Source organism: Eulemur rufifrons, chromosome 3 (assembly GCF_041146395.1).
Source record: "Eulemur rufifrons isolate Redbay chromosome 3, OSU_ERuf_1, whole genome shotgun sequence".
In the NCBI taxonomy this organism is placed as follows: domain Eukaryota; kingdom Metazoa; phylum Chordata; class Mammalia; order Primates; family Lemuridae; genus Eulemur; species Eulemur rufifrons.
Genome location: NC_090985.1, coordinates 58,918,145 through 58,940,500, shown reverse-complemented (window position 1 = coordinate 58,940,500; position 22,356 = coordinate 58,918,145). Strand labels below are relative to the sequence as shown.

The window sequence follows — 22,356 nt, the reverse complement described above, 5'->3', positions numbered from 1 at the left end:
TACATATGCTCAAAGCACTTTTAAAAATGTTTAAATTGTAATTTAACCAGAACTTCTGTAATACCCACAAGAAATTAGGTAAAATTCTAATGTTCTGGTAACCAACATATTAAGAAACAACAGATGTTAAATCTGAAACTTAAATACATGAAACAAAAGAACTGTATTTTAAAGTGAAGGTATAATAGGAGTCGCTAATAAACTATCAGCACTGAAGCTTTTCATTGGGAATATTTTAAACTTACAGTGAAGACAAACAAGGTGGGCAGTATGCAGAGCTACAAAACAAATGCAGTGGTGAATTACAGCAGAAAGAGGGAATGCATTTGGTAATCCACAGGATCAGATATGCAGCTCTAAGCAGTTACCAGTAAATATTTTAGTGTTCTTCCTATTATGTTAATTTTAAAATTTAAACTGAGGTACAGCAGTTTCACTTACACAAGAACTGACAAAAGCAAATTAGAAGAACCCTAAAATTGGTCTTCCTTAATTGGGTAGGATTTATGTTATCCATCTGAACAAACCCACTTTCCCATCCTTAGATCCAAAAGAATGTGAATATTGGCCTATTTCAAAACTTTTCTAGTTCATACTTAAGTCATATTGTACAGTCTTTGATTTTAGGAACCAACACAAAGTAAAATCCTAAAATCAACAACTCACTTAGAAAAGAAAGAAGAAAGAAGGTTCTGGGAATTAACCCAGACATAAGTCATTCCAATCTTCCTGTTAGTGCAAAATCCATTTATAAAATTGGCCAAGTGGTTAATAACTTCCAAAAAACTTCTTCAAAAATTATGTTTCAATTTCAAATTAAAGAACTTGAAGAATTTCCAGAGAATCCAGCATCATTTATAAAAGATAGATCTTTACCAGTTTACATTTGTTCTATCTTACTTTGTATTAAACAATGGACTTAATGATTATTTCATATGGCATATACTTCAGAATCTAATCCTTCAGAAGGGCTCACTGATGATCCAACTGCTTTTAGGAATTTATCAGTATCTGCAGGGGACAGCTGGCTGGCAGCTAGAGTCAGGTCATACAGTAAGTTTAAATATTCCAACATCAAACACAGGAAATGATCAGAGGAGGGCAATGATACCCAATTGCAATACTCTAAGGCAGCAGATTAGTCACTCTTTACCTAGATCAACAGCTGCCAATAAATTTGTGTGCACAATTTTAATGAATGAGTCTGCTCTAGTTTAACTAATGAACCTGCCACTGAGCTGAGAAAGGGAAGTAAGAATTGCACTTGCAATTCTAGCTGATAAATTCATTAGACTTTTATAAGGCAAATAATGTAGAAAGTTAGAACAGAATTTCTAGAACCATTTATCCTGTGATGTTGTAAAATCAAAGTACTACTTTATTAAATGAGTTATTTTACACAATATGAACATCAATATAATTACAATTGTAAAAAAATTTTTTATAACAAGGATGGACTGATTTTCAGGTTTGCAAATCAGAGTCAACTGTACATTTACACAGAATTGTCTTTGCATGAAGCCCAAAAGGGAACAGCATAAAAATGAGTGTTTCTGTAGCCCCTTTATTTTTGCTGATCAACAGTTTGTTAGAAAAGCAGCTGCAGGTTTGTTACCTAAGGTCTGAGACAGTAGAAGAGTCAAAGGTGTCATGAATTCACCTATAAAACATAAGCAAAATTTTCAATGAATGTAACCACTGCAATTTATATGCATTTCAAATGTCTAAGAAGACTATCAAAGTAGTCACTGATAGATTTATCAACTGGACTTTATAAACAGATCTTTGATGAATTTACTTTATTTATTTATTTATTTTTTGAGATAAGAGTTGTGCTGTTGTCTGTCGCCTGGGCTAGAGTGTGGGGTGGCATCAGCCTAGCTCACAGCGACCTCCAACTCCCTAGGCTCAAGAGATTCTCCTGCCTTAGCCTTCTGAGTACCTCGGACTACAGACACATACCACCATGCCCAGCTAATTTTTATTTAATAGAGAAAGGTATCTCACTCTTGCTCAGGCTGGTCTAGAACTCCTGAGCTCAAGCGATGCTCCCACCCCAGCCTCCCAGAGTGCCAGGATTATAGGTGTGAGCCACCACCATGCTTGACCCTGAATTTACTTTTATTTATTTATTTTTTGGAGACAGAGTCTTGCTCTGTTGCCCGGGCTAGAGTGCCATGGCGTCAGCCTAGCTCACAGCAACCTCAAACTCCTAGGCTTAAGCAATCCTTCTGCCTCAGCTCCTCTAGTAGCTGGGACTATAGGTATGTGCCACCATGCCCGGCTAATTTTTTATATATATTTTTAGTTGTACAGCTAATTTCTTTCTATTTTTAGTAGAGACGGGGTCTCGTCTTGCTCAGGCTGGTCTCGAACTCCTGACCTCAAGCTATCCTCCCGCCTCGGCCTCCCAGAGTGCTAGGATTACAGGCGTGAGCCACCGCACCCGGCCTGCATTTACTTTAAAAACAAATAATTCACACACATACACACACTCCCACCACCTATCCCACAATTTAGGAGAAAAAACCCAGTCATAATAGAAAGCATAAACTGATGATTTTCAAGCAACTATCAAGTTTATACAGTGCATGCTTACATTTTGCCCTATATTTTAATACTCAGAAGCTCTGCTAAGCATTGTTAAGTAAAGTAACTGTAAAAAGGTACTCAGGAACATTGGTCTGCATCATTTCTGGGAGAGAGACCCTCAAATATCTTTATAATCACTACTTTCTTTAAGCTGATAAGTCTCTTCCATTCCTGGAACAAAGCTGACCAGCATCTACTCATCCTGCCATTTTTGGCCGAAGTAGTAAAAATTTGGGTGTTTCAAAGCCATTGAAAGGAAATGGTGCGGGGAAAAGGACTTTTAACAATTGTAAAGTGTTCTAGTAAATTGTAAGTAACAATTGTAAAGTTGTAGTAATGAAATTAAGTTAAACATTAACTTTAAAGGAGGAAGCAATAAAGTCTCACAAGGCAGAAATTAATTTCACAATTATACAGGATAGTTTTGGTCCTGTATACGATGCTGACATTAACAGACCAATATAAAAAGAGGTCAATTACCTGTAAACAACTTTATGCCTGAACATCAGCCAATTCTGGAGGAAGTGGAGTCTTAGGATGCTTGCTCTCAAAGTGCTGCTTGAAGGTCTTAGGGTCTGGCATTTGTGTCTAACAAGAAAAATTTGTGCAAAAAAAGAAGAGCTTCACTTTATGAAATAAAAATGTGTTACCTTTTAAAATCCTGAACTTGCTCATGATAGACAATTATCACAAAATACTTTTAAATTCCTACAACTTAGTGGTTGGCATATGAAGAGAGGCTCTGTGACAAAGAAATTCCTAACATTCTCACATCTTACATACAAAGAAGGGGTAGGTCACACAGAATGTATACTGTTCATCTGATCAACACCCAACAATAGGTAACATTAACTGAACCCTTACTACAGTAAACATGTTACCTTAATTCTCACAGAACCTTCACAGTCATCTTCAGCATCTCCTATAATCCTCGTTTTACATGAAAAGGAAACTAAAACCCAGAGTTTAATTTGCCCAAGTCCTTTAACCTAGCACTCGCTACTTCAGCTCTCAAATATTATACTATACTGACTTCCCTTGGCAACGACCTTCAATTATCTATTCAACACATTCAATTACACAAAACATGAAATAAAATTTTTGGTTTGGAGTTTTTAAATACGTGAACTACTCTAGCACTTTTAGGTCAAGGTATTTCTTCATCCCTCATCTAGTAAAATTTTATTTTCACCCTGCCTCTTTCTAAACAGAACGAGAAGCCACTCACTTTCATTATTTTGATCGTATCAAAGCTTGCTATAAATATTTAACATAATAGAGTCCCTCTCTTAGATTATCAAGAACTTTCCTGTCATTAGTAATTTCTACTTCATTGAAAATGAGTTCAAAAGATGACAAGCTTCAGTCTAGGAATCACATCTTACCAAGATCCTTCCCTTTCATATCATCAATCCTACCCAGGTATAGGGCCTTGCAAATTATACAAATGTGTATGTATTGGACTAACCCCATTATGCTTTTTTCCTTTGGCACTGCCATTCACTAACTTCAAGAGTAATGAGCTTAAACAAACAGGCAAGAAAGAGATTCTAATTTGGAATTTCAGAAGCACTTCTTTGAGAGGCAGTATATAGTGGTCCAGAGGGTGGACTCTGGAGCTGGATTGCCAAGGTTCAGATCTCAGCTCTTCTTACTAGCTGGGTGACCCCACATAAGTTGTTTAATTCTTATGACTCAGTTTACTCTTCTGTAAAATGAGAATAAAAATACTTTATCTCATAGGGTTGTCATGTCGATTAAATAAGTGAATACACATAAAACGACTGATCTGTACCTGGCACACGGAAAGCACTCAATAGTAGTTGTTATTACCACTATTCTTCAAATCTAATAAAACACGTTCATTCCAGTAAAAGCCCTTAACATGAATATACTCTATATAGTTTTGCAGACCTCCTAATTATAGAGTTAGTGAAGGGGAAAAAAAAAAAAAAAAAAAAAGCCAATTATATAACCAGAGGTGTATTCACTAGCATCTTACATAGCTATAAACTAAGAATGTAAATCTGACTTCCTTACAAAGTTCAAAGTGTATTATATGCCCTTATGAAGACATCTTTATTCTCTATAAGAGAAGGGATTTTGTTTTGTTCTTTCCATTTCTCCAGCACCAAGAGAATTGTACCTGGTCATAGGAGCTGTTCAAAAAATATTTGTTGAATGGGTGAATGAAAATGGATTCCTAAAATAACCAGCTCTCAAATCTACTATTTCAAGTAAAGCATCTATTTTGTTACAGTTTCAAAATTTTAATCTATACAAACAAGTTTATAATGAAAGAATTGCCCACAGGAAAGCTATGTCTTTCAATTCTCCTTACCCTACAGACAGTGCAGGTATATATTAAGGCAGCTTTGGCAGCAGCCTTTTGGTCATGTCCTTGTTTCTTCTTTTGTCCAGCTTGCTTTTTGGCATTTTTCTGCTGAGACTGGATCTTCTGCTGTCCACGAGCCATATCTAAAAACAGAAGGTGAGACATTAGAGTGATTTACTCTAATACGGAGTAACCTAAGCATAATCACTTTCTCCAAGTGGAAGCCTTAAGTTTTACAGAAACATCTGGCAACTTAAAATATATGCATTTTCAAACTCTCACGTACAATGCTACTAAAGTATCCACTGGTACAACCACTATGGAAAACTGGTTGGTAGCTGTCTACTCTATGATCCAGCAATTCCACTCTTGGTACATAGCCAACAGAAATGCAAATATTATATACACCAAAACATGTACAAGAACATTCAGAGTACCTGTTTCAAAACTAGAAACAATGTAAATGCCCATTAATAGTAAAACAGATACAAAGATTGTACACATATCTTTACAATATTTATACAGGGAAATACTATGCAGCATTCAAAAAAATTGTTACAGGCCAGGCACGGTGGCTCACGCCTATACTCCTAGCACTCTGGGACACAGAGGCAGGAGGATTGCTCAAGGTCAGGAGTTTGAGACCAGCCTGAGCAAGAGCGAGACCCTCGTCTCTACTAAAAATATAGAAAGAAATTGACAACTAAAAACATATAGAAAAAATTAGCCAGGCATGACGGCACATGCCTGTAGTCCCAGCTACTTGGGAGGCTGAGACAGAAGGATTGCTTGAGCCCAGGAGTTTGAGGTTGCTGTGAGCTAGGCCACAGCACTCTAGCCCGAGCAATAGAGCAAGACATTGTCTCAAAAAAAAAAAAAAAAAGTTAGAAAACTTGGTTGTAGCTCCATGTTAACTAAAGAAGCCAGTTACAAAGAATTTATGTTACATAAAGTTCAAAACAGACCAAGCTAATCTATTGTGAAAGAGGTCACCTTGGGGGTTATGGGGTAATGACTGGGAAGAGAGAGCATGAAGGGGACTTAACCAATGCTGAAACTGTTCTGTATCTTGAACCAAGTAATGGTTACACAGGTGTGTTTACTTGTAAAAGTTCATTTAACTGTATACCTAAGATTTGTGTATTTTATTGTATGTAATCTTCAAAAGTTTACCAAAAAAAGTTTAGGCTCCTCAATCATTTATTTGATCACTTTGCAAAGGTACTTTCCCCTCCCAGTATTCACTGTCGTGACTTGCAATTCTTACAACTATAAGAGAAAATAAGAGCTGTCAACTAAACCTTCTAAAGGAGACCATAGGAACAGGTGGGAACTGTTCTCTTAAATACTTAGGTTTTACAAAACTGTTATTCTAAATTTTTCTAAAAAGTTGGTCTTTGCTAGATTGCTGCACAAATTATAAAATAAGATTAAATTAGTTCCCAGCTGAGAGAATGAATCTGGTAAAAGCATTCTTTTACAAAGTCAAAAGATACCACTTTTTTACTGCTGATGGTCTAAAGTGAACCTAAATGGTTTAAAAATAAAAGTAAGCAACTGAAAAAAGTTACTTTTACTTTTCCATTAAAATTAAATGCATCTATTACACCATACAAGTTAAATCCATTCATAAGGGGTCTATAATGAATCCCAAGTGCTTTTTAAATATATTAAAATTGGATCGTAAGTAGAATTCTATGTATAGTTTTGACTAGCATTGTAATTAAATTCCAAATCACTGCAGGACATAAACACACAATGCATCTACACCAACTTCACCAGTAAATAGTGTTGGCTTTTTCTGACTGGAACACTAATTAGCAAATAGATCTGAGGTCAAAGCATTTCATAGAAACAACAGAGTTCCCCCACACCCGCCAAAAGGAAAAATAGAAAAATAAATACGCTGATTGGAAAAGTTCCCACTAGCATTAAACACTGAACTGAAAGTCATATAAAATATAGAAGAGGATCGATACTTTTCTAGAAAGTCAGTAGAATATTTTACCAATTACAAAAATGTCTAGTATGCTGGCCTAACATAAGAACCCCATTCCCACCAAACAATGGTAAATATTACCAGCTCTGTTAGTCCTTAAAGACTAAGCTTCCATTTTTGCATTTTTAAGATCAAATCCTTACTAATCCTGAGCCAAATGAAATGATTTTTTAAAAAGTATATTTAAGTCCATATGCTTTGGCTAGCTTACAAACCTAGTCCCATGGAAACAGGTTTGGATACGTGTGTGTATTATTTGAATGATAGTAATCAGGTGTTCAATCTTTATGTACACCAATGTTTTATTACATTCTTAATGTCTGTGTCTTAGTATCAGGACTTTATATTAGAATACTTCATTCCTCTTATGCATCCTAACTCTTTCACACAATATATGTATGCTAATATACTTATTTTGTGGGTAACTTAATTGTTTCGCATTGAAAAAAAAATCTTATAAAATGGCAGGCCACTAATTCCAGAAGTTTATTATCTAGAAGTTATTAGCTATTTTGATAATATTTTCATGCAGTGACCTGTAAAAGCAGTGTCATTAAATCCACAAAATTATTTTTAACTTTTGCATTTAGGACTTTCCCTAAAATATAACATTATGCAATAGATTTAACCCATATTCCATTGTCACCTAACAATAGTAATAAAAAAGCCAGAAGAGCCTTAATAAATAAAAGGCAGTAGTCGCTTATTCTTAAAACAGAAAACTTAACACCAGGTAAAGGAAATTGAACCACACAAGCCAAATGCGTGGGGTTGGCCCCTAACTTCTGACAACACACTGCATTGATTTCCTTTCTGAAAGCAGAAATGCAAAAGAACAAACCACCTGCTTTTGGACAGCTCAACTTAGGACTTGCTCTAAAGCCAATCAAATTTTCTACAAAATCTTTAGCATAACTGCTCCTTGATTAAATGCGACAAACTGAAGGGCAAGAAGTCATTCACAAATATGTACATGCTAGTTTTAATGTAACTCCTATTTAGTGTGGTTTTCCGAGGGGGCTGCAAAGAAGGAAGTAGTAGGACGAAAAAGTTCTTAAATGAGGTGCTCTCGCAGGCGGCAACAAGTAACCACTGCCCCAAAGATCCTTTTAAAACCAACACAAATGAGTAAGAAGAAAAGGATTTTTGGATCCAGGAAGTAGGCTCATTCTCCATAACCATCTGAGAGGAAGAGGCCCAGGCAGTGTTCAACATCCTGACCCCAGCTTTTAACTACATCGTTTTGGGGAGAGGAGGAGAAGCACGCACCAGGAGTAAGGTCTACTTCACCCAACACTTCACTGACTCCAGTTGCAGCCCGGCGCACCTTCCTTCCCAAACCGGACTCTCCGGTCTCTGGAACCCCCTCCTCCTCACTGCCACCGAAGGCCACACAGCCCCCACCTACTTGCCAATCCTCCAGGACCCTGGCCCGAGACGCGCCTCCTGGAGGCCTTGAGAGCCCAAAACTCGGTCCCTTCGGCCATGGGGAGCCCCAGCCTCCAGCAACCGACAGCTGCTGTCGCCAGGGGGTAAGGTTACCGCTCCTCTCCCGCGGCTGGCCTGCGACCCGGCCACCTGCAGGGCCTGGCAGGCGCCCGAGCTTCCCCTCCTTCCCGCGGCCCGCGCCGGGACGGGCCTGCCCTGCCGCCCCCAGGGAGGCCGGCGGCCCCTCGCGACCCGCCGCGACCCCTACGGTCCTCACCACCCCCTACCCCAGTGCCGGGGCGCCCTACGGCGTCAGCGGTGTCTCAGCTGCCGCTCACCCGGGCCGGGACAGTCTTGCGTCGGAGAGACAGCGCAGCGCGAGAGGGCCGGGGAGGTCGCCGGAGGGAGAGGAAGAGGGAGCGCGCCCAGCACCGCTTTGGTCTCCTCTACCCGCCAAGGAGGGAAAAGAGGAGAGCCGGGAGCACAACAGCCCGCGCCTCGCACGCCCGCCGCCGCCGCGCGCCCGCCGCCGCCTCAGCCTTAGGGGAAGCCACTACGCGTCGTGCCCGCGCACGCTGCGCCGCTCTCCCAGGCGCCCCAGCACCGCCTGCTCCTCGCAGCCCCGCCCACCCGCTTTCCTGCGGCGGCCTCCTGCCCGCCCCCACCCGTTCGCACGCCTGCGCCCCTTCCGGTCGCGCGGGCCAATGGCAGCGCGCCCCTATTACATAAGTGCGAGGGGCGGGCCCTGGCGGCCGCGAACTGCAGGGGGCGCCGCCCTCTGTACCCGGGCGCCCCTCCTCTTCAGCGGTCTCTCTACGGGTGGCTTCTTCTCTCGGCCCTGGCAGCCGCGTGACCTCGGCCTGGCGCGTGACCGGCTGTAGCGTGTTTCCGAGGTCGCTCGCTTGCTCGCTCAGTCACTCAGGCGGGCGGCGGCCCGGCCTCTGGCCCCGCGCCCCTTTTCACACGCTGCCGTGTCTGGCGTGCCCGTCTCGGCGGCGCCCTCCTGTGCACCGGCTGAGGGGCACCGGCCGGGGAGAGGATCCTCGGCCGCCGCGTGGACCACCGACCCCGGACCCTCGCCGCCCGGACGCACCCGCTGCCCCCGCCTCCAGTGAGGCTCAAGGCCGGCGGCCCTGACACGGACGCGCAGCCTTTGTTCTCTCACTGGCACCCTTTACCTCACTCCCACGGAAACCCTAGTTATTTTATCAAGCTGTGGTTTTAGTGAGTTCTACATTCAAGCCTGACAGCCCCATGAAAAATTACTGGCCAGGCCTCCCTGGCCGGCTTGGGCTGACTACTAACAATATACAGCACTGAGTTGCTAATATTTGTGGGAGTGATGGTTAAATTTTCCCTCTCTCTTTTTCTCTCCCGGCAATGGCAGCAAACTTTCAATATCTGATCAAGAGCAATGGCGATTGTAAGGATTATTACATCTGCTGATTATCTGGAAATGGCATTTTAGACATCAGCTTTATTGTACCTCTTTACATCCCCCCCCACAGACATACATTGGTTTCTAATTAGATGTATTGGTGACAAAAAGAAAAAGGCTTTTTACATTTGATGTTCTCACTTTACCCATAGTCTCCACTCTCCCAGCCTGGCTTGTCAGTGCCCAGGAAATGTTAGTTGAATTTTAATATATCCCAAATTACCTGGACTGGGATGTAGATAACACAGAATTTTTGAACTAGCCAAGAAGTAATTAACTGCCTACTGCATTTGACATTTGAGCAGGATGGAATACGCAATGAAAGAAACGTAGCGTGCAGTGATCTGGCTGTGTTGTCCTATCCATCCTCATTTCAGCTCTCCTCACCTTCACTTATGCTCTGGTCAAGATTACATGTTTAGATTGTATTCATACCTCTCTTGTGCTAGATTGTAAAGTCAGTTTCATCACTACATACCCAGTGACTAGCAGCGTGTTAAACATAGGAAGCATTGAATAAATAAATGCATATTGACCAAATGAACTGAGTGCGTTTAAAGAGAGCAGATTTTTAAATTGACAAAGCTATAGCTGAATCATCAATAGTCACCAAAATTATAATAGTTGTATTAATGTGGCTGATAGAGGATGAGGTACTTGGAGGGTCTAGAGATAGGAAATCCAAAGAGCTGTCTGTTTGACTAGCTGTGAGTGACAGTGAACAGTGGAAGGCAGTGAAATCTCGCTGAGGAAGATAAGTCTCCTTAACTAGAGAGGTGACTCCTCTCTTGTGATATAGGTTAATATGTCACTCTTTACCATGGCCTAGATGAAATATCCATTAAAGCCAGTTTTTCTTAATATTTTTGAGTCATACTTCCTTTGAAACTTTGGTAAAAGATAATGGACTTTGCCTCCAGAAAGTTCATATACGTATAAACATTCTCATAGGTAGAGTTTCTTAATGTCAGTACCTTTGAAATTTAGAATGAATGATTCTTTGTTAAGGGGATCTGGATGTGTCCTGGGGATTGTAGGATGTTTAGCAACATCCCTGTCTTCTACCCGCTTGATGTCAGTAGCACCCATCTCCAGTTGTGACAACTAAAAATGTCTCCAGACATTGTCACATGTTCCCTGGGGGTCAATATCTCCCCTGATTGAGAACCACTGCCTAGAGGATATGGCATAATGGTAACTTTATGTGACGGTTAGGGCATTTAAAATACAAAAAAATATATATATGAAAAAAAGGAATGGGTAAGGTACAACATCTGTGAAGTGACAAACAGTAAGTGAAAGGTAAATGAATTAACATTACTACCAGATGGTGTCCTGCTTCTATTACAGAAATGTGACAGCAAATGGGATATAAACTCCTTAGAAGGATTTCTACACACATTTCTGCTTTTAATTGTGAATGCTACAGTGCTTCTCCTATTTTTCCTCTTCTGCCTTTAGACAATTACTCAAGGTTAATATGCAATAAGCATGTGCCTGTTTTATCCAAAGTCACAAGCAGATTAAAATACTTCCTTGAAAGGCTTACTTATTATTTGTATTCATGTCGGATATTCAGAGATGAAAGGAGGTGTGATTAATCAACATTATTTCCCAAATAAACACATTATTCTGACAAATTTATAGAGACAAGTAATAGCAACAGCAATAACAACAACAATAAACTCAAATGTTTTCTTTGCTGGCTCTTCCTCTTCCACTCATTTTCTACTTGTTGACATTTCTCAAGGATGCAACCTGGATCCTCTTGTCTTCTTTATAACTCTTTCCCCAAAGGAAATCTCATTCACTGTTGTGGCTTTAAATAACAAACTTCAGATGACCCCCACATTTCTATCTCTAGTTCAGACCTCTCTTCTGAGCTCCACATTGACATATCCAAATGCTTACTTTCCATCCCCACTTTGATGTTTTATAGACATTTCACATTTAATATCATACTGATTCTGAGAAGCCATTGATTGTAAGTCACATATATGTTCATTAAGATAAAAAAAAAATTACTGCCAATGGAACTATGACATAATGCTAAGATGCCCTTGATTCTAAAATACATCTTGATTTCAGAGATTAAAATGGATTTAAAAAATAATGTGACTTATTAGATGAGCATCAAAAACAATGAAATACTTAGGAATAAACTTACCAAGAGAAATGCAAAACTTACATTCCGAACGACTTTGTTGAAAGAAATTAAAGAAGACCTAAGTAAATGGAAAAGCATCGATATTCATGGATCAGAAGACTTAACATTGTAAAGATGCAAATAATCCCCAAGTTGATCTACAGATTCAGTACAATGTCTATCAGAATCCTAGCTGGCACCTTTGCATAAATTGACAAGTTTATTCTAAAATTCATATGGAAATTCAAAGACCCCAGAATACCCAAAACAATCTTGAAAAGAAGAACAAAGTTGGAAGACTCACACTTCCCAATTTCTAAACTTACTACAAAGTGTTCTTTGCTGGGCACGCCTATGCAAACCTACTCACAAAGTCCAAGGAAGCTGAGAGGCTGACAAATCCAGTTTCTCGGAAAGAAACATTTAACAGGGATTTACAGACAGACCCAGGGCTTAAATACTGAGGGAATGGGTAGAACAATTGAAGTTGACCCTCAGGGTGAGTCAAGAATTTGCCCAAGGGTAGTATTTATGGTAAGTTTTTGACCTAAAGGCAGGATTTATAGTAAGTACGTGAACGTAGAAATCTTAGAGGCATTCCCAGAACTGGGGCTAATGAGAAGTCAACATGGTATATTAGCATCCAAGATGGAGTTATTTTATCCTTCATAATCTACCCCCCTAATCTGGCTCCTACAATCTCATGTGCTCTCCTATTCCTTGATGGTTCCTAAGTCTTTAGAGGGGAGAGTGTGGATGACACATTGCATCAGTTTGTTTTCTACTTGTAAGCAGAGGCTGCAGCAACAATATACAGGCAACAGCAGGCTTTGTTGAATCATCTCTAGTCTTCAGAATACCATGATTTTAGTTTTCTCAGAAGAAGTAAAACCATGAGAGGTATATAACATTAGTAATTTGAACAATGCACACAAGGATTATATCAAAAGAGAATTTATATGCCAGGATGAAAAACAAAATTTAAAAAAAACATCTATTAGGGAGCCAACTAATAACATCATGAAGAAAATTAAAACCTTGTTCTTTAGATTCTTATAGCAAGAAAATAATTCAGGACTTAGCCCAAATTGTAGACAAATAATAAAAACTCAAAAACAATGGTTATAGCTAGAATCTAATAATGAGTATACTATAGTTTTCTTCTGAAACATAATTTTTCTCTCTCCAGTCTCCCCATTTTTACCAAGGGTAAATCATAGTAGGACCAATTTATTTGCTAAATAAATTTTAGTGTCATTAAATGTGGCCTGATAATTTGTATAAAATGCAGCAAGAATAGCGATTGACCATATACGTTCTTTTAAAGTTGGCTTTGCTGGAACTTTCATAAGGAATTTCAGATTAGTCTTTTTAAAATCCTTGAGGTCAGGAAGCCAAAAATTCACCATCAGACTGGTAATACCTGTATGAACTGCATGAATCCCTGTTTTCTGAAGGTCCCAAAATATCTTGAGGTTCCTGGGTCTGTCAGAAAGTGACATTCTTTACTTGCCACAGGTCAGGAACCTTGTAAGGGAACCATAAAGGTAAGGTACCCGGCCAGTCTTTCCAAGGAAATTTTTATTGTCTCTATAAGGTCAATTTCAATTCCTCAAAGCAGTCTGGTCATATCTGAACATATGTCATTCCAGTCAAAACCTTGGTAAAATAACTAGTGTTTCCAACGTGCCTTGTTACAAAATAAGGCATATTCTTATTGAACATGTGCAAATGACTGTATTGCAGTAAAATAAGAATACTCAGGAATAGTTTCCAAATTTTGGAGAATTCAGGTAGAGAGAAAGGTAAATCTTTCTCATAAAAGTATACTTTACCCAAATGCTCTAAGCTATAAATAGCTCAAAAGAAAAAAAGGTTTTCTTGACTCTTCTTCAGTCAGAGTATCAGCCTTCCAAACAGGATGTTGTCTATTCACATTGGAACTGCCATCCGCAAACCAAGCAGCTCTCTGTCAGTCCGGTGAGCGCTGTTTATCAGGCACTATAGAATCTAGTAGTTCTTCACACAGTTCCAGAGACAGTCTGAAGGAAAAATGGGCTCCTTGCTTGTGAGTATCTCCTTGCACTCTCCAGGTAGCATGGAAACTGCCCTTTATAAAATTAATAAAGGGCCACAAGATGGGAACCATGGTAGGGGAAATAGATATATAATGAACCATTGTCCCCTAGCTTGCTTTCCTATAATTGCTTACTACTCAGGAGTCATACAGCTGATGGTCATGAAGATTCTTAACTTTCTTCATTACTCCCATAGATAACATCACCCTTGTGAAACCTAAGGCTAGGTTTTTGAGATAACTTCCAGGCCCTGCATTCTAACAGAATGGCTGACCCACCCAGATCAGTGGCAAATACCAAGGAACTGACTCAACTCATCTTGCGACCCCCACCGAAGAACTGACTCAACAAAGAAGACAATTTCTACACTCCTACAATTAGTAACCCAGCCAATTAGCAGACCCAATTGCCTAGGCCTTTGCCCACCAAACTATCTTTAAAAACCCTTTCTTCCAAATTCTCAGGGAGATGGATTTGAGAATGTCCTCTTGTCTCCTTGCACCTGTGATATTAAACTCTTTCTCTGCTGTAACCCCGACTGTCTCCGTGTATTGGCTTCCTCTTTGAGCAGTGGGCAATGAACCTGGTTGGGCTGTAACAGCATCATCCTATAAAACCATTTCCATTTTATTATGGAACTCTTCTGGGCACTGCTATCTCCATTAGAGTGTCTCTCTGACATCACCTGAGACAGCATGGGTACTTCAGGTGTCAATATTACTTTATGTCTTTCAGTCATAGTGGTAGCTTCAGTTTTTGTCCCATAGCAAGGCAGTAAATGCCCCTGAAATGGAAATTCTGTAGTCCAAAGTCCCTGTAGTCATTGTTGGAAGGTGCTCACAGGCTTTTGCTTCACTAAAGGCTATCGAATAGAGAATTTGTGACTACCACCAGCACTCCAGCTTCTATTCCATACTGTGTGGGCTCGGGCAATCTTACTGGTTCCCGTTTAGCATGTCCAATTAATGTTGCTTGAAGGGTGAAGCATGCCTTCTGTTTTACACTACTAGGTAGGGGAAATGTTCCCCAGCCAAATACAACGTCCATTCCCATAAAACACTTTGGTAGAGGAGCCACAGCTACTTTACGTAAAGCCTCTTTAAACATTTAACTCACAATCCTATCAACCTTTACATTTTATGTTCTAGTCACAGGAACTTCTCTTCTCCACCCCCAGGACATTTTATCCTCTAATGAAAAAGGATGTGGGTTCCCAGCAAGGGGTGGAGCCAAAGGGCCCAGGACCCTTTTGTCAATGTTTCTCTGGATTAACCCACACCAGGCAATTGTTGGTCAGCTTTCTCATTGTAATTTTGGTCTTCTAATTTTTTTAAATTTCTTAAATCTGGGGTAAATACAGGAAGCTGGTTTGGGTCTCTTTAATGTTGGGAGACCAGCAGGTGCTTCCTTTGGTCCCCGCAACCTTTGATAGTATTGTACTAAGACCCTTGTTTTAACCCCATCAATTTCTATTTTATTCTTTCCATTTTATAATAATGATCTAAAGGTTTCCAACCTTCTTGGACAAGTCCCATGACTCTTCCTTTCTTTTTCCTCTTAGTTTCACCTCATCAATGTTTTCCTTATTCATCTTATTTCTTAATAACCATTTAAAAATTTCCACCTTCCTGGGATGAGTCCTTTGACTCTCCCTTTTGCCTTTCCCCATTTTCTTGTTAATTAACCTAATGCTTTTATTAGCATCCGTAAGACCCATGAGGGGAAGCTGAGACAGCAAATTTGATTATGCTTCCTGAACTGTCTTTTGGTTTTGGAGCAGTAAGTTTACATGAGATGCCCATGCAAAAGGGGCTCCTTTAGCCACAGCACTTACCATGACCTGGGTAACAGGTATATTCAGCAGAGAAATATCCAGGTCATCATAAAGCCAGTCCCACCTGGCTTGCATATGGAGCATATCAGCTGCTTCATCTGGGGTGTTCCACTGGGCATTTATAGGTAGAGTCAAACAGTTCCCCATCTCAGTAAAGTGACCTTATGGTGGATTTTATCCAGTCCATGAGGCTGACTGTCCCCTCAGGAATAACTTCCTGTGTGTCTGGATCACATACAGCCATCTGCAATTGTTCAATAGTGGGCTATGGGTCCTGCCTCAACCCAAACATGCTCTTCCACTCTAGCATTTGAACCCAAAGATACTGCCCCTAAATCAGTTACTCTTATAATCCATTTTAGTTAAGGTTCCTCAGGAAGCTGATACTGATCTACAAAATGGAATAATTCGTTCGCACTACGCCCTGTGATTTCAGTAGTTACTTGGTTTTGCCCTTCTCCCACATTGACAACCTTCTTGGTAACTACAGGTCTCAGAGGTACTTTCTGTTGCCCAGCATAATTATCCCCTTTATGGGTATCTTTGAGGATAGTGGCCTGAGCTCAGACAGACCCACACCTGAGTTTGGTCCAGCCTCAAGGCCAGACTCAGCCACTATCTTTTACTTTCAGTTTAACTACTATAGATAACAATAACCAATGGATTAAATATTTCACTTTTTTCTTGTTGGTGAGGACTGAGCTCTGACCTATTTCTTTTGCCCAGATTCCTTTCTAAGAGGCCTGGTGAATCATGCTTACAAATGATAAAATCTCACTAAACAGGTTTTATTAACCTGATATAATGTGGTTTACTTCCCAATCTGGTTCTGGTGTAGCAATCATATGAGAGATAGAAGCCCCCCTTATCTTGACTCAAGCATCCTTGCAGACCCCTGTCTTAACTCAAGCATTCCTTTCCACTGCCTTCAGGCCCTTAGACAACTTTTTCAACCAATTGTCAACTGAAGAATCCCTAAACTTATAAGGTCCCACTTTGAGATGTCCCGCCTTTTCAGGCTGAACCAATGTATACCTCCCATTTATTGATTTATGATTTTTCCTGTAATTCCTGTCCCCATGAATGTATAAAACCAAACTGTATTCCAGCCACCTTGGGTGCATTTTCTCAAGACCTCTTGAGAACTTGTCCCCCAGGCTGTGGTCACATGCATTTGGCTCAAAATAAATCTCTTTAAATTATTTTAGGGTTTGGATTTTTCCATCGACATCAGTTTGTATTTCCTTATGCATCCAATGAACCAACACCCTGGGAATTGGATCCATCTGTAAATTCCACTGGTAACGTTGACCGTAAGTAACTGAGTGCAGCACAGCTGCAGCTCCATGCCACGGTGACCACATGGCCACCCAGGAATCACAAGTTCCTCATCTCCCACCCTGTTATCCTTTGTCCTTTCATCAATTAGGTTTTATCTATATTATTTTCTTTCCTTTCATTTTGAACCAACCTTTAAATAACCTCTAAACTAGACAAAATTATTTCTCCTTTAGCAAAAACCACATCCTCTTTTAAAAATAAACTTCTTCACCCAAAACACATCTTATTTTCTTTATGTATTTCTTTATACAATTTTCTGCATATAAAATTGTTTCTTTTATATCTAGTAGTTTTAATTACATATATTAATTACAATGTTAACTCTTGGTAACATTTTTTTTTAATGAAAAACTTTGGAAGTAAGTAATTACAATTATGTACCAGATGTAGCTCACAAACAAATAAAAAAAATATCAAAAATTTCACAGAAGCAATAGTTTGTGACCTTAAAATATATAACAGAGGTAGCCTAACTCTGTCTAACCAGCAGACCAAGGTGAAATTGTCTCAATTATATTTAATTATGGCAATTCTGAATACATTCCTATTTTACTTTGCCAACAATTTTAAAACTAGTTTTATTTATCAAAGATTTCTAAAGTCACATGAACTAAAAGGCATTTGAGTTAGTTTCTATTTTACTGATAAAAATATTTAGGCTGGACTTGGTGGCTCATGCCTGCAATTCTAGCACTTCAGGAGGCCAAGGTGGGAGGATAACTTGAGGCCAGGAGTTTGAGACTAGCCTGGGCAACACAGTGAGACCGTCTTTACAAAAAATAAGAGGCTGGGCGCAGTGGCTCACGCCTGTAATCCTAGCACTCTAGGAGGCCGAGATGGGAGGATCACTCAAGGTCAGGAGTTCGAGACCAGCCTGAGCAAGAGCGAGACCCCATCTCTACTAAAAAATAGAAAGAAATTAGCTGGACAACTAAAAATATATATAGAAAAAATTAGCCGGGCATGGTGGCACACACCTGTAGTCTCAGCTACTTGGGAGGCTGAGGCAGAAGGATTGCTTAAGCCCAGGAATTTGAGGTTGCTGTGAGCTAGGCTGACACCTCAGCAGTCTAGCCCAGGCAACAGAGCGAGACTCTATCTCAAAAATAAATAAATAAATAAATAATAAAAAATATAAGAAAAGTCAACTGAGCACTGTGGCACATACCAGTAGTCCCAACTACTTGGGAGGCTGAGGCAGGAGGATCACTTGAGCCCAGGAGTTCAAGGCTACAAGTGAGCTATGATTGTAATGTACCACTGCACTCCAGCCTGGGCAACAGAGTGAGACTCTGTCTCTAAAGAAAAAAAAATAAAGAAAAAATAGCATAAGAATAGACATATAAATCAATGGGATAGAATTGAGAGTCTAGAAATAAACCTTCACATCTATAGTCAATTGATTTACAACACAAGTGCCAAAAAAATTCAATAGGATAGGGACTAGTCTTTTAAACAAATGGTGCTGGGACAACTAGATATCCATATGTAAAAGAGTAAAGTTGAATATCAACCTCATACCATTTATAAAAATTAACTCAAAATGGATCAAAGACCTAAATGCAAGTGATAAAACTATGAAACTCCCAGGAGAAAATATCAGAGTAAATCTGTGTGACTGTGGGTTAAGCAAAGCCTTCTTGGATACCACACCAAAAGCATTAGGGACAAAAGAACAAATATAGATTGAACTTCATCAAAATTAAGAACCTTTGTGCTTCAAAAGATGCCATCAAAAACATGAACAGGCCACTCACAGAATGGGAGAAAATATTTGCAGGCGTTGGGGAGCGACCAGCAAGCGAGGGCAGCGGCCCACCCCGTGGGGCAAAAAATTCTGAACTGTGTAGCTCTAGGAAACGAAGCACTGGTTCAGAAGCAGACAGTAGACTTGCTTACAAGTACATTTGTTGACCATGAAGTTAGGAAAACCTAAAGGGGGTACTTCTTGGAGCTCGAGCCAAGGAAAAGCCTATGATAACAAGCTCAAAACGGGCTGGCAGCAGCAGAAATGGGGCATGACTGTTCGATTGGACTTGAACTTGAGCAGACTGAGGAGCAGCTTGGGGGACAAGCCCTATAAATGCACTGAGTGTGAAAAGAGCTTCGGTCAGAGTTCAACTCTTTTTCAACACCAGAAGATCCATACTGGAAAGAAATCCCCATAAATGTGCTGATTGTGAGAAAAGTCTCTTTCAGAGTTCTAATCTCATTCAGCATCCAGGGACCCGTAGTGGGGAAAAGCCCCATAAATGTGATGAGTGTGGAGAAAGATTGAAACAGAGCTGCAATCTCATTCAGCACCAGAGGATTCATACTCGAGAGAAACCCCGTCAGTGTGATGAATGTGGCGGATGCTCCCGCCTTATTCAATTTCTGAGAACCACGCAGGGGAGACACCAGCGCAGTGAATGTGGCCAATGCTTCAGCCAGGGCTCTCTTCTGAGGCAGCACGTGAAGGTGCACAAAGAAGAGAAGCCTTGTAAAACCCGGGGTAAAAATATCTCACTTAACCTCTTGGAAAGCTAGTACAGGAAGGAAATCGGTGGCTCATCTCCGCTAAGTAAGGGGCACTGCGTTAGCCCTCTTTAAAAAAAAAAGTAGTGAAAAATAAAAGCAATCTCATTTAGATACTCTACAGTAGAGTGTTTAATTATTGGATCCTTTCCTAGCATGGAGATGTTGGGAACGTAATGACATTATTGGGCCGAAAGAAACTATATGAGTCCAGCTGCCCTCGTTTCTTTTTTATGTGACATGAAGCACAAAGAACTGAAAATATGTTTTGAGAGTCTTAAGATCCTTGACCTCATTTGGCATTGTTTCCTGCATCATTTTGACAAAAACCATCATGTTTTAGTGACACATTTGTGAAAGTGCAGGCATGCTGATGATTACTCAGTTTTAGGACATTTTATGGAAAAAATAATTAAATACAAGGAAGAAGAAATTAATTCCATTAGTTTTGAAGTTCCGCAACAGATGAGGTTTTATGTTTGTAAAGTTTGGTAGTATATTAACCATTGGTTTATGAGTATGACTCAAGATTCAACATATTAAAATGTATTTAAGTTCACAGATTTTTAATCAACAAGGCTCATCGCTCTACATTAGCTTCTTTTGTTTCTTCCCTTCTGCTTGTGGATAGTTATTAATTAAAAGAGCAAGAAGTTTTGTTTTGTTTTTACCGACTTCATAGTAGGAGATACTACAGAATCCAAAGTGAGAACTGAGTTATACCTCAAGACTCCTATTCCTAATACTGTTCTTTTACTGCTGTGTCACTTGTTTTCCGGGAGTTGGGATGGATTTATGTTGATGCAGCCCCATGCCCTTGACCCCTTGGCATTCTCTTGTGCTCTGATAAACTGAGCCAGCCTTTTAGATCCACATGAATAAACGAACCATATTTTACCAACAAAAATCTCAGCTTACTTCTTGCTCATTAAAAATCTACAGTTCACACATCTCCCTGCCTTCAAGACTGTGAGCTTTAGATAACCCTGCTTATCTTAAATGTTTGTCAGCAACAACAGTCATTTAATGTAAATGTCAGGGCATTGTAGCTCCTTTGAAATTTAACTTTTTCTTCATTTCATGAATTAAGAAGTCTAGCAAATGTGTTTCTTAACTTCCATCAGAACTGTACAAGGTGTCAGACATTGTGATCACCTTTCAGCTTAGGTTTTAATGTCTATTGAATGCTAACATTCTTCTGATTTTTTGTATCTTTTATAATTATATCAGTCCCTGCTGTATTGATGACAATTATTCATAAAAATAAAAAATATTTCACATGCTAAAAACATTTGCAAATTATATATCTGACAAATGACTTGTATCTAGAATATATAAAGAACTCTTACAACTTCATGGTAAAAAGACAAACAACCCAATTAAAAAATGGGTGGCAGATGTCATGAGACATTTCTTCAAAGAAATGGCTAATAAACACATGAAAAGTTGCTCATCATTATTAGCCACCAGGGAAATGCAAATAAAAATATGACCTAGCACTTCACACTAGGATGGCTATAATAAAAAAGACAGATGATAACAAGTGTCGGGGAGGGTGTGGTGAAATTGAAAACCTCATATATTTCTGGTGGGAATGTAAAATGGTGTAGCTTCTTTGGGAAATAGTCTGGAAGTTCCTCAAAAGGCTAAACAGAGAGTTATCATATGACCTAGCAATTTCAATCTTAGGTATTTACCCAAGAGAAATAAGACATACATCTACACAAAAACTTGTACAGAAATGTTCAAAGCAGCATTATTCATAATAGCCAAAGAGTAGAAACAACCCAAATATTCATCAACTGTTGAACTGATAAATAGTGATATATCCATAAAATGGAGTATTATTTGGCCATAAAAAGAAATGAAGTTTGGATACATGATACATCATGGACGAACCTTGAAAACATTATGCTGAATGAAAGAAGCCAATCACAAAAGATCATATATCTTCTGATTCATACGAAATGTCCAGAATAGGCAAATCCATAGAGATATAAAATAGATTAGTGGTTGCTTAGGGCTGCCAGAGTTGGGAGAAACTGGGAAGGTACTGGTAATGGTTATGGACTTTCTTTTGGAGACGATGAAAATGTTTTAAAATGGATTGTGATGGTGATTGCACAACTCTGTGAATATACTAAAAACCATTGAATTGTATATTTCAAATGAGTGAATTGTATGTTGTTGTGATTTATATCTCAATAATGCTTATAAGAAAATGTGATTTAGAGTAATGAAAAATGGAATGTCCAATATTTTCTTCATTGTCATGCCCATCTACTTGTCATCTAGTCTATCCTACCTCAGTAAATGGCACTACCACCCGCTGAGATAGCCATTGCAAAAGGCCAGTTGTTAGCTTTGGCACTTTCCCCCTCCTCGGGCCCCATTTCCAGTCTTTACTAAGCCATGTTGATTTTACTCCTGAATATATATCGACCCTGTTCATTTTCACCCTCTCCACTGTCGCTGTTCTAACCCCATCTCCATTTTTCATTTGGTTTGTCTGGGACAATAAGCTACCAGGGAGAACTTCCCCAGCTCCCCTTTGATAGAGTCACCACTCAACAACCAGAGGGATCGTTCACAAATGCAGGACTGCTGGCGACACTTCTGTGCATAAAGCCTTTCACTGGCTGACCACA

General features: G+C 39.7%; 1 protein-coding gene and 1 pseudogene across 2 annotated transcripts; one reads left to right on the top strand and one right to left on the bottom strand.

The window, feature by feature from the left end:
- Window positions 1-103: 103 nt before the first annotated feature.
- Window positions 104-8,952, bottom strand: ZNF706 (zinc finger protein 706). 2 transcript variants are annotated; one of them, XM_069466167.1, is made up of 4 exons: window positions 8,693-8,952; window positions 4,934-5,070; window positions 3,073-3,180; window positions 104-1,660 (listed from the first exon to the last, which is right to left on the bottom strand). In XM_069466167.1, exons 2-3 carry the CDS (start codon window positions 5,066-5,068, stop codon window positions 3,085-3,087), a joined length of 231 nt encoding a protein of 76 aa, XP_069322268.1. In that variant the 5' UTR covers window positions 5,069-5,070; window positions 8,693-8,952; the 3' UTR covers window positions 104-1,660; window positions 3,073-3,084. The 2 variants fall into 2 exon arrangements, with proteins under 2 accessions (XP_069322268.1, XP_069322269.1); XM_069466168.1 differs by lacking the exon at window positions 8,693-8,952 and adding an exon at window positions 8,642-8,656.
- Window positions 8,953-19,107: 10,155 nt separating this feature from the next.
- LOC138381715 (zinc finger protein 22-like) lies at window positions 19,108-19,754 on the top strand (annotated as a pseudogene).
- Window positions 19,755-22,356: the final 2,602 nt, after the last annotated feature.